The sequence below is a fragment of the Anser anser genome (genome assembly GCF_964211835.1).
Source record: "Anser anser genome assembly, chromosome: 1".
NCBI lineage: Eukaryota > Metazoa > Chordata > Aves > Anseriformes > Anatidae > Anser > Anser anser.
In genome coordinates, this window is record NC_139720.1 from 102127443 (window position 1) to 102138622 (window position 11180).

Here is an 11180-nt window from a genome sequence, read left to right on the forward strand (position 1 = left end):
GGACCCCCTGCCCCCCAGCCGCTGCCGGTGGTTGCAGCTCGGGGCGAAGCGTCGGAGGGGCTGCGGCCCGTCCTCGTCCCCGTCCTCCACCTCCCCGGCCCCCGCCGCCCGCCCCGCTGGGCGTGCCCAGCCCGGGGCCCTCCAGAGCCTCCTCCCGCTGCCGGACCCTCCTCCTCCTCCTCCTCCTCCTCCTCGGCGGCTCGGCCATGGCCCCGCTGCCGTCCCTCTGCCTCCTCCTCCTCCTCGTCCTCCTCCCCCCCCCCGGTGCCGCCGCCGCGTCCCCGTCGCGCCTGGTGCCCTACGACCTGCTGTACGCCGACGGCGTGCGGGCGTACTTGGCCCGGGACTGGGGGCGGGCGGCCGAGCTGCTGCAGCGCGCCCTGCACAGCTACGCGGGGCTGCGGGCGGCCCGCCGAGCCTGCCGGGCCGCCTGCCGCCGGGAGGCCGCCTTCCTCGGCGGGCCGCCGGCCGCCGGGCCCTGGGAGGCGGCGCTCTTGGACCGGGTGCTGCAGCGGGCCGACTGCCTGCAGCACTGCCTGGGGAGCCGGCTGGGAGCCGCGCCCTCCGCGCACCGGGCCAGCCACGCCGTCCGCAGGGACTTCGAGCGGAGGGAGCCCTACAACTACCTGCAGGTGGCCTTCTTCCAGGTGGGGCGGCGCGGCCGGGAGCGGCACCGGGGGATCGTTGCCCTCGGGGAGGGACCGAGCGAGCCGCAGGAGCCGTGGCGCAGCCCTGCCGCGGCCGTCCCTGGCGCTTCTCTCACCGGGGAAGCGGAGGAGGAGAGGGTCTGCGGGCAGTGGGGGCTGCCGGGGGCAGCACGGGGCTCTCCCGTGTGCTGTGCGGGCACCCGGGTCACAAAGTCAGCAGGAGCGGCTGGCCTGAAGGGTGGGTCTGAGGAGAAGCAGGAGTTACGCGTGCTGGCTTTCCTCCGCAGCTGAAGAAGCTGGACCAGGCCGTGTCCGCCGCTCACACGTTCTTCGTCGCCAACCCCCAGCACCTCCAGATGCGGGAGGACATAGAGAAGTACCGGCGTATGTCAGGGGTGAAGTCGGACAACTTCCGAGACCTGGAGGCCGCACCGCACTGGGTAAGGGTTCGGTGCAGAACCCGGCAGCTTGTGCCACGTCCTAGGGAGCAGTCTGGAGCCCTGATCTGTCCCTGCACAAGGGCCGTGGCTTGAGACAAGATAGCCACACGTCAATGAAGGCACGCTCTTGCAATTTTGACACAGAGGTTTTACAGTGACAATTACAGCAGGCTGCAAGGTCTTGGAGAAGTACATTTAACTTAACTCCAGAGAAATTGCACTGTGTGGTGGGCACGATCCAGGCAGGCCCCTGGGTATTAGCACTATCCAGAAAGTAACTCAAAGTCTCAGGGAGTCCTTTTGTGTCGCCCACGCTAATGAGGAGTCTGGATCTGTCCTTTGTAGGAAGCATATGAGGCTGGCGTGCAGCACTACAATGCAGATGAGTACCTGCAGGCTGTGGACAGACTGGAGGAGTCGCTCAGAGAGGCACTGTCAGCACTAGAAGAGTGTCGTGCCCTGTGTGAAGGGCCTTTGGAGGAGGAGGAGGAAGAGGAGGAGGAGGAAATGCAACCTGGCCTCTATGAAGCCATTGCAGGTAGTGTTAGCGGCACAGAGGGATGGGTAGGAAGGCCATTCTTCCCACAGTGGGCATGCCCCATTTTCCAGTGCTCATATCTGGCAGAAGTGGGAGCTGCTGGCTTTCATTGCTTCTCTTTCTTGCAGCCCATTATATTCAGGTTTTGAAGTGCAGACAGCAGTGCGTCCTTGAAATTGCCACAAAGCCAGGGCGGATTTCTGCCACGGAAGATTTTATACCCTCTCATCTTGATTTACTACAGTTTGCCTACGATCAAGGTGAGCAGAGCTACAAACCAGTGGGTGATGCCATGGCACCCCTAAACTTGCCACTCGCCTCTGGACCTGGAGGGCACAACGTCACAGGGAGAAGCAGCCCACTTACCTGAGCTCTGCCTCACCCCTTCTTCTGTCCACACCTCCCCTGCTCTGCCCAGAACCTCTCTTCTCTTGCTCAAGCCCAAGCCTAAGTCTGTAGCCACCTTGGGAGAGGTCTCTTGTTCTCTGCTTCAGTCTCATTGTGCAGCTTCTGTAACCTGTGGCTGTTTCCACTGTGTGCGTGGAAAAATCTTTCCTACAGCACTCTCCATTTCAAGTCCTCACTCCATGTCAGGATCCCCACATCTTATCTAGAGCATATGCATGCATCTCCTGTCAACAGTGGTGTGCCTTCCCAGCCAGCCCTGCCTGCCCTAGGTGAAATGATGGCTTGTCATGACATTGGTCATTCTGTCACTTTTACTTGCACCTCATCTCTTCTCTTTGACACTTCCACTCCCTTTTACACTGACCCAACTGCCTGTCATCTCCTCTCTCAGACCACTGGTAAAACTTGTATCTCAAAGAAGCCTCCAGGCTCCTCATCATGCCTGTTCGTGAGGGATGTGGGACTGTCCTTCCTCATATATCTTAAATATATAATATATATGTTTTTTTAAAAGATATACTAAATGTATATACGTGCATATATATATATTATATTTAAGGCAAGTATTTAATAAATATATTAAATATCTATAGAAAAATATTTATTTTAAAATATATATTTATTTCTCTGTCTCCTCTAAATGAGCTCTCACTAAATATTGAAAGTGAGCCCATTCTTTGCCTGGCTTATTCCCTGTATTCTCTGTCCATTGCTCAGGAGAGGCACAGCAAGGCAGGGATTGGTGTGTATTCAGTGTTAGGCCTCCTGCTGCCAGATCCTGACCAGGACTTGGGCTGTAGCTGGCCTATACACATTTGCTGCTAACACCGAGTCTTTCAGACATACCTGTTTGTTCTGTTTTGTCCCTGCCCAAGTTGGGAACCAGGCACTGGCTGCTGAATGTGCTGCTTCCTATTTGCTCTTCTATCCCACGGATGAGCCAGTATTGGAGAAAATGAAACAGTACCAAACAGAACTTGGAGAGGACACAACTGTCACAGCAAGAGAGGTAGTTACAACCCCAGGTCTGTACTTTCTGGCCCTCCCCTGTCCCATACAACAGGATCCCAGGTCCAGGAGGCAAAAAGGGAAACATCTTAATGCAGATGTGTGCCAAGCCCAAGACTGAAGAAATTGGAGCCTGAGTTTGCTTATAGTCTGTACCAAGCAGGGTCTTTCTGGGACAGAACTGGGCCCTCATAGCAAGCAGCAATGTGTGGCGGAAGGTTTCTGCCCTGGATGGGAATGTGGGTTCTCTTTTGTGGAGTGGTTGTTTGACAGCCTCTTTGCTTCCATAGAATATTCACCATTATGTGCAGAGATCTCTGATGGAGAAGAAGTTGATTTACTATGCAGTGGAGCATCTAGGAGGAACTTTTAATGACCCTGTAAGTAATGATATCATCTTAATCTTCCTTCCCTGATTTCACCAAGACAGTTGCTTGATCTTGTTTCGGTAGCACCTGATCCAGAAGGGATCAGATGCTGGTGAGAAGGATCCCCAAGTACTTGCGAGGTGGATTTTTAAGGCCTTTCTGCTGCTTCACAACTTAAGTTTGTTGGAAACTGCTGTAGTAAGCATACACATTAGCCCAATCTGATTGTCCTCAGCTTTAGGCCAGAACCATTGGTGTGATCTTCCGTGGAGAATGGGGGACAAGGAACTGGCTGTTTGTCCTGATCTGCTGTGGGAGAAGTTTGCTTTGTGGTGAGCCATCTGTATTTGTTCCTACAGGATCTTTGGACTCCAGATGAGCTGATTCCTGAAAATCTAAAGCAGAAATACAGGTAAGGTTGGATGAGTTGACTAGGACTGAAGAAGAAGTGTTGGAAGTAGGGGATGGGGGCAGACTGGCAGGGGTGATATAAGGAACAATAATACCGAGGGATTGGCAAAACAGGAACAGCAAGTGAAATGCTGACCACAGAGGAGAGTTAGACATAGCTCTGTGTGCTGACACCCCTGGTCTGTGTTTTTTCCCTTGCTCCCGAGAGAGGATCAAGAGAAGCAAAAGCAGGAAACTCTGGATGTAGAAGAGAGGGAGAAGAGGGGTGAGTAAAAACTTGAAGAAGGATTTGGATGCAGTCAGCTAAGCTAAATGCTGTCTTTGCTTCCATCCTCAGACATTTGAATGCTAGCATATATGCAGACTGACACGAATGGCTCAGCACATCTTCTCACTGTTTCTTTTCTCTATCTGTGATGCATGTGTAATCTTGAAAAATCTCGCTGCATTACCTCTCTGGGATGGGAACTTAAAGAGCACTGTGGTTGGAGAAGCTGCCTGGATATATGACAAGCCTGTGGACGTGCAGATCCCTGTTCAGTGCAGCTGGTGTGGACAGGCAGGAGCGTCTGCACGAAACCTGGTTCAACTCCGCCACCCCATTTCAAACAACATTTTTCTGAAGGGGACAAGGAGAAGGCAGGGGGGAATGGAAACTGGAAACAGACTATTCAGCTTGGGCAAGTCTTTCCCTGAAAAACACCATTTCAAATGTTTTGTGGCTGAATGCTAAAGGCTGCAATGCAGAGTCCTGTATTCCTGCTGGCCCTAATACTTTTGCAGGACTCTATCTTGTCATCTTTGCTTGAAGTAGCCCCGAGTGATTCTCTTGCTGTGTCATGTGAAAGCAGGTCATTCTGAGAGCCTGAGTGCATTGGCATTTCTTACCACCCAGAGGGGAGGGGAAGGGAGGGGGGAGAAGACCAAAGATCAAAAGATTAAGTTATTACCTAATACCCGTCGCTTCTCTTTGGGACTGGAGAAAACAGGAAGATGCATTGGAGGTACTTCTGGGATAAGATGCATGACAGAAAGGAGGGTTGATGGAGGTGTTTACCTGCTTCCTTTCTCCAGAGCCTCACCCCAGGAGGCTGGACCTGTTCTGCTGCTGCGATCCACAGTGCATTCAACTGTCCCCAGCTCCCTGCTGCTCTCCCAGCAAGCCCCAAGTTTCTGCTGGCTCCTGAAGCACTTGCTGTAGGCCAGCTCCCCCAGCTGATGCTCTGGTTCCCCTGAAGCATGTGAGGGGTGCAGGTGGCCCAGATCGGCAAGGAATTAGCGCTTCTGGGGAACTGTCCTGTCTTCCCAGAGAATGTATAGTGTCTCTCTACTTCCTGGGCCAGGCTGGGGGATGGTGTCTGAGGGCTTCTTATCCAAAGCTTGCTCATCTTTGTCTGTACTTACTTCTCCTACAGGTCCTTTGCCTTTTGAGGGTATCACTGTCACCATGGATTCCCGACAGATGAATGGAACCCACAGGGTTGTGTTTGACAGAGTCCTGACAGAGTCTGAGTGTAAAGACCTTCTCGGGCTGACAAAGGTGAGGCCTGGATATTGTTGGAGCTGTCCTATATGTCCTTTCCTCCTCAGCAGGTCAGACCATAACATTGCTGTGAGGAGAAAAGGCAACCTAATGTGTGTCCTCTGCATTGTTCTGCTCCAGGCAGCGGGAGGAACAGGAGATGGCTACCGAGCGAGACGCTCCCCTCATACCCCACATGAGAGATTTGAAGGGTTAACTGTTCTGAAGGCCATGCAGGTAAGTGGCTCTGTGAGTCTCCTTGGTTGTCCATAAAGCATGTTTACCACCCGAGCATTTTTCTTTGTGAAGTGCTGTCTGGATAGGGTCCTGGGTGTGTTATCTTCCTTACAAGAACATGTGCAGCTTCTCCTGAGCCTCCACATTCATGTTAAGGCACACTGTACACGGAGGGCTTGATAAGCACCTTCTCTCTTGTGGGGCAGGATTTCAGGATTGCTATTTGTCCCTGTGCAAGAGTCTTAAAGACACGCATAGCTTAGAACTGTGGAATAATTTAAGGTGGAAGGAGCCTCTGGGGATCTCTGCTTCAGCCCCCTGCTCACAGCATAACTAACTCCAAAGCTGGATGAAATTGCTCAAGGCTTCGCACAGGCAGGTTGTGAACATCTCCAAGAGTGGAGATTGCCTAGCCTCTATGGTACCTTTCTCAGTGCTGTACCACTCTCAAGGGGAAGAAATTTTTCCTTATATCTAGCCAAAATTTCCCTTGCTGCAACTTACACCCGTTGCTTCCTGTCTTTTCTCTTTGTCCCTCTGAGAAGAAACCGGTTCCATCTTCTTCATAACCACCTTTCAGGTGCCAGGAGACTGTAGATGGATCCTCCCTTGGCTTTCTCTACTCTAGGCTGAAGAAATCCAGCCCTTCCAACCTTTCTTCTAAGTCATGTGCTCCAAGCCTCCAGCCATCTTAAGACCCTCCACTGAAGACTCACGCCAGTTTTCCGTTGTCCCTCCTGCACTGGGGACACAAAATGATGCATTCCAGATGTGCTTCATGCGCTAAGTAGAGGGAAAGAATCACTGCACTGTATAGGTGCACTCCTGACGTGTTTACATGAGAAAACATGTTCCTTTCTTACATGTGTGACCACAGGACTTTTTGCAGATCTGTTCTTCTGTACTGTGTACATGTGTCATTTCTTAGAGTGTCTCTAAGTATTCTAACAGGCTTGTTTTTCACTTGTAGCTGGCCCAGAATGGGGACGTGGACTGGAGAGATGCCAAACTGCTTCTGCAGGCCAGTGAGAAATCACGGAAAATCATAGAATCCTATTTCACTCCTGGAAAGAAACTGCATTTCTCATTCACACACCTTGTGTGCCGCACAGCCGTAGAAGGTAAAGAATCCTTCACCCTGTTAGTCCCTTTCTCCTGGGGAGTCTGCTTCCCAGTCCCAGCCACGCACTCGCAGGAGACTCTCATCCCTTTACTCTCAGCGCACCCCTCACCCTATTCCTTATTCTTTCTCGAGATTTAAAATGCCCTTGTTCTGTTTTGCAACTTCCCTTTTCAGAGGAGCAGGAAGGTCGCATGGATCTCAGTCATCCTGTCCATGCTGATAATTGTCTGTTGGATCCTGAGGGGAAAGAGTGCTGGAAAGAACCACCTGCCTACGTCTACAGGGATTACAGGTAAGAGGAGGGGACCTGCATTAGATCATGTGGAGATCAGAATGTCTTCCCAGCCCCAAAAGAGGATGAGCTCAGCTTGTAGAAACCAGGCCGTTGGTTTGGGTTGTTGGCTCAAAGCCAGCCAGGGCTGTAGCATCAGACAGAGGGCTCCATCAGTGGCTTCAGATGGAGGTGTAAAACACCTCCTCTAGGCTGGGAAGATCTACCCTTTATCCCTCCTCCCTCTCCACATCCAGCATCGGCAGAGAGCAGGATGAGACTGGGAGGCTTCTTGGGCCTAGAACCACGATATTAAATTGTCTTGTCTACTTGTCTATCACAATACTACAGTCCACTTCTAGCCCTTAAGACAGGATATTTCTTTCAATCTTGTTCTGTCTTTCACAGCCTAACTGATCCATTGTCCACACATTACAGGAGAGGGAGAACCGGGCTCCTTGGATTTCCTTTGTTTGAGCTGTCAGTGTATTTTGGTGGCTGTTCTACCATGAATCTCTCTGAAGATTCACTGTCAATACTTTGTGTTGGGATTTTTCATTACATGCAGAGGTTGTTTCAGCTTGTGGCAGGTTTTGTAACTCTTCTGTGAAACAAACACACACATTTTCAAGATGGTGACAAGTGTTGCACACTGCAACCAAATGAGGCCAGGTCACTGCAGTTTATTCCCACGATTCACCATCTCATCCTCAGGCAACCAAAAATCTTAGATGCCTTTTCTTTGAGTGGCAGCTGAACCCAAAGCAGAATTTTTCTCTGAGCAGTCTACAGTAGGGATGTGGGACTTAGAGGTAATTCTGTTTGGTATCATCAATTCCATGTCCCTTCTTCCATGGATATTGACTTGGTAGAGTCAGATCGTAAAGTTACAAGGCTCTGTCTCATGACTGGTTAGCTCTCTGTCTTGTGAGAAGGTTATCCCGTCACCTCACTCCTCACTGGATAGTACGATTCTCTGACTTGTACCACAACGCATATTAAAGTATCCTTCTTGGATCTGTGCCATCGAGCTGTTTCTAGGAATATTCCTGCTCTCTTGCAGAGTGAAGTGCGATAGACCAACCAACTCAACAAGGGCTGAGCTCTTCTGCTGTCTTTTTAAAAGAGGACCCTATCCACAAGACAACCTAAGAAGCATTTTTTAAAAACTTCCTCAATCTGTTCTGTGTATTTGTGCTATGGTCATTATAATGAAAATATTAAACAGAGTTGGGCCCAGCAGTCCAAGGGTTCCCGTAATCCTCCTCCAAGTGAACAGTACTGCTGTCAGTGCCGCTTGTGCAATATTCAGTGTGTGCTGTTCACATGCTTTTCTTCACCTTCTCTGTGTTCATTAGTAATTTCTCTAGTGGCCTTGTTCTGAATACTTTGTTTTAAGAGAGTCCAAAACTCCTGAAATTGTGCACATTGTCTTTCTCTGGGAAATGAACTGTTTTGTCAAAGACTGTGTAACTACCCCAATCTGCTTTTAGTACACCCATGTTACATTTTAAAACCACTTTCCATTTACCTCTTGTCCTTCAATTACCTGTCTCCCGAGAAATGGATTTGAAAGCCCTGCAGACTGCTGAGGTCAGGCTAATGGGCCTGTTTATGCTTCAACCACTATTGCTATCCTCCTGCCCTTTTGTGCAGGTGAGAGCTATCCTTGCTCTTCTCAAGTCATTGTCACCATCCTGACTTCAGTCTTTTTAAAACACTGTGGGGAGAAGAGCTATAACTTTCTGGACTTCAGGGTTGTTAGTCCTGTCATTGTTCTTATGTCTTTAAAATTTTGCTTTAGCAGCCGTAGTGTTGATATCTGTTTCGTACATGGAGTCCATTAATGAGCCTCGTTTGTTCCTTTGGCATTCTTTGTCAGCTTAATTGAATACCAAGAGGAACTCAGGCACTTTTTTCTCATTTATTTGACTGTGGTCTCACCTGCACCTCACAGTCACCTCACTGCTTCTCTTAATGTCTAGCATGAGTAAAGAAATTTCTTGTTTTAATTTTCTTTTCCACATGCATCAAGTCTGTTTTTGACCATTGTTTTATTACCCTTTATTCACTGATTCTTAAGACGTAACATTCTTTGTTAATTAATCCCCTCTTCTGAGTCTTAGATTATTCCTGATATTAAAACATAAGGTCAGGACCAAGGTCCATTTAGCGCAGGGCATTGTCACAACAGTGCCACAGATGCATGCTGCAGAGTATTTAAAAATAAATAGATAAATCAGGATGAGTGTGTAGAGCTAACTCCATGGAGTACTCTTCCAGCCTCTTGTGGCTTGCAGTTCAGGGACTTCCCTGAGCTAGCCACTGCTGTATTTAAATCCCCAAATGGATTCTCCTGGTAACTGGTCTAGTCACTTTTTGAATCTCTGGCATCAATCAGGTGCCATGCTTTCCTGTGGCAAACGGAGTGGGGAAACACCTCAGATAAATGGGTTTCACTGTCCATATGTCCTTTTTCCTTTTGTCCACAGTGGCATTCTCTACCTCAATGATGACTTCCAAGGTGGGGGCCTTTTCTTCACTGAAATGGACGCTGTGACTGTCACGGTAAGTCTGGGACTAGCCAAAGAAAGGAAAGAGGACTGAGAGTGAGATTTAGTCTGGGTTGGGGGACAACAGTTGGTTATTGGATCCCACTACTCCAAAAACAATCCAGTGCTTGTGCTGTGACAGATTCAAATAGGGGCAGCTAAAGGCAAATTGAGGCAAATTTCAGACAGGGGAGAGGTTAACTCCTTTCTAGCAGAGATATTCCAGGCTCTTCCAGCCTGTGGGAGTCTGTGACCTCTGTTTTCCGTTTGGTTCTCTCTGTCCCCCTCCTACCTACCCTGCTCGTATACTCTGGCATTGGATGTCTAGAGGCTCTTTGCTGTTCCACACTCCCAGAGGCAACATAATCTGTAGAAGGACAGTGTACTGCGGAGCAGGGGGTGCTGGCTTCATTGTCTCTTCTCTCTCCTGGCAGGCCAAGGTGCGTCCTAAGTGTGGGAGGCTGGTAGCCTTCAGCTCTGGCAAGGAGAACCCCCACGGCGTGTGGGCAGTGAGCCGTGGGAGGCGCTGCGCCATTGCTCTCTGGTATACACACTCCCAGGAGCATGCTGAGCAGGTAAAGGGCCGTGCTGGAGAAACGTATACAAGCACCTCCAAACTAGATCAGATCCCCTGGGGAATGGATTTTGAGTTTCTCCATGGGGCAGCAGCTCGCGGTTGTTCTCTGACAAGTTACTTGGTGGAGGGGTCAGACAGTGGTGGGTCCTACAAGAGAGAAGGGCTCCAGTGGGGCTGGATGGATGTGGCAAAGACAAGGTCTGTCTTGTCAGCCGCTGTGAGCAGGTCTGAAATCCTAGCAGAGAGGGATTCATACCATTCCTCTCTATGGCTGCAGGAGCGGGTAAAGGCAGAGGAGCTGATGGAGCGGAGAGCCGCGGAGCAGAACCAGCCTGATGGAGAAGAATATCAGGGTGCTGATCACAGCAGCAGATCCTCCTCAGAGTCCCTCACTCCCGATGGCAGAGCCGGGCCCGTGAGCCGGAGACACAAGCCTGGCTCGGACAGGATGCAGCAGCCCAAGCAGACGCGGGCCAGAGATGAGTTCTGAGTACGCAGGGCCCCAGGGCAGGACTTGCACGCGCAGCGAGCTGGCAGGTGTTGGTAGTACAAGGACCATGAAGGCCTAAAGCAGTTTATTAGCATGCTAGAGCCATAGTGATGGGGAGGGTTGCAGCTTTCTTCTCTGTGACATCCCAGCAGCTGAAAAACAGGAGCGGGGACAGTGTATTAAGGTTAGCAACTCCTGGATCTTTCTTTACTGCCCTGCCAACTTGTTTGTGTCACTCAGAAGTAAGAAGGCAGGCTCCCCTCACCCCACTCCTCTCAGAGCCAGCTTCTTGGTCATACAGGGACAAAGACAAGAGCTGGAGGAGGAGCCTGGGGACATTCAGGAGCAAGGGCTGTCTCACATTCAGGAATTCAAAAAGGAGAAGTCTCTGAATTTCCTTGGTGCCTGCAAACTCCAGAACCTCGAGATTGGCATGTGAGAGTAGATGAGGGACTGTGAATATATGGAATAAAAGCAAAATGCTGGATACGTGTGGTGGGAGCTTGAGTCTGTACACCACGAGGGGACACACGTAGATGGGATGCTGGTGAAAATTAAATGATGGAAGGAGATTGAGCCCTCAGTGGG

At 50.4% G+C, this 11180-nt stretch overlaps 2 protein-coding genes across 2 annotated transcripts in view; one reads left to right on the forward strand and one right to left on the reverse strand.

Annotated features, from left to right (window-relative positions):
- The window catches only part of PHB2 (prohibitin 2), a gene marked incomplete at its 3' end in the record, with an annotated part of 171503 nt that overhangs the window by 50775 nt on the left and 109548 nt on the right, over nt 1–11180 (reverse strand). The window lies entirely within an intron of this gene.
- On the forward strand, nt 192–11079 carry P3H3 (prolyl 3-hydroxylase 3). The gene is made up of 15 exons (XM_083798470.1): nt 192–647; nt 935–1087; nt 1433–1625; nt 1754–1885; nt 2909–3042; nt 3332–3421; nt 3769–3821; nt 4027–4085; nt 5236–5360; nt 5484–5579; nt 6550–6700; nt 6877–6994; nt 9466–9541; nt 9960–10100; nt 10380–11079. Exons 1-15 carry the CDS (start codon nt 207–209, stop codon nt 10590–10592), a joined length of 2175 nt encoding a protein of 724 aa, XP_083654596.1. The 5' UTR covers nt 192–206; the 3' UTR covers nt 10593–11079.

Excerpts from the sequence above, each read along its gene's own strand:
- P3H3 (XM_083798470.1), top strand. The coding sequence starts at position 207 with ATGGCCCCGCTGCCGTCCCTCTGCCTCCTCCTCCTCCTCGTCCTCCTC. Across the intron at positions 1,088-1,432 it reads TGGAGGCCGCACCGCACTGG|GAAGCATATGAGGCTGGCGT; the intron begins GTAAGGGTTCGG and ends TGTCCTTTGTAG. Across the intron at positions 3,822-4,026 it reads AATCTAAAGCAGAAATACAG|AGAGGATCAAGAGAAGCAAA; the intron begins GTAAGGTTGGAT and ends CTTGCTCCCGAG.